The 741-nt window shown below is 55.5% G+C and overlaps 1 protein-coding gene across 1 annotated transcript in view; it reads left to right on the forward strand.

Annotated features, from left to right (window-relative positions):
- EMH_0062880 (uncharacterized protein) overlaps positions 1-33 on the forward strand; it is a gene marked incomplete at both ends in the record, with an annotated part of 735 nt that extends 702 nt beyond the window's left edge. Inside the window, one exon of the mRNA XM_013498083.1 lies at positions 1-33. Coding sequence (XP_013353537.1) covers positions 1-33 — 33 coding nt within the window.
- Between the last annotated feature and the right edge of the window lie 708 nt (positions 34-741).

Here is a 741-nt window from a genome sequence, read left to right on the forward strand (position 1 = left end):
CACTGTCTCTATGCCCCCGGCATCGAGAGATGACCCTGAGGGGCCGGATGCCGACAGTGGCGGGGGGGAAACTGTGTATGCTTCAATGCAGTCGGTATTGCCGTGCGCTCATAAAGAGCTCAACGAGGCGACAGGTACCGATGAGCCGTCACCCTCCGGCAGTTCAGATCGTCAACTGCAATGGGAATCACCCGCCGGCTCAGAAGCTCTGCACAGTGGGCCTTCCCCCGATGCAGTGCAATGGGAATCACCCGCTGGCTCAGAAGCTCTGCACAGTGGGCCTTCCCCCGATGCAGTAGAGGTGGGCTTCTGTACAGGATTCAGACCATACCGCTAGCTGCACGCACTCATCCAAGCCTTTCCCTTTCTAGATAGCTTCCGTTATCCTGCCCGTTTTGCAACAACCGATTGGCTGCAGCCTATCGAATGCATGGTGTGTTGTGTACCAGCAGACGGCAACAGGATCTCCTGAAGAACTCACAGAAGAAGCACTCGCAGCTCCCAAAGAAGAAATTGCTACCAGCTCTGAAGAAACAGTTGAGGAGTCCTTGCCGTCTTCGTCCGGGGAATCCCCTTCGTCGGTGCAGCCATCTACGGTGGCCACGCCGCCACAGGAAAGTGAATCAGCTGAGCAGGTGCGGGTTGCTGTATCTTATCTTAGCGCAAAATATGTTTATGCTAGACGCCACCGGTCGTTGCTTTATTATGACTGCAGCAGCAGTTTCTGCAGTTCACCCAGCT

Source organism: Eimeria mitis, genomic scaffold (genome assembly GCF_000499745.2).
Source record: "Eimeria mitis Houghton genomic scaffold, Emh_scaff3170, whole genome shotgun sequence".
Taxonomy (NCBI): Eukaryota; Apicomplexa; class Conoidasida; order Eucoccidiorida; family Eimeriidae; genus Eimeria; species Eimeria mitis.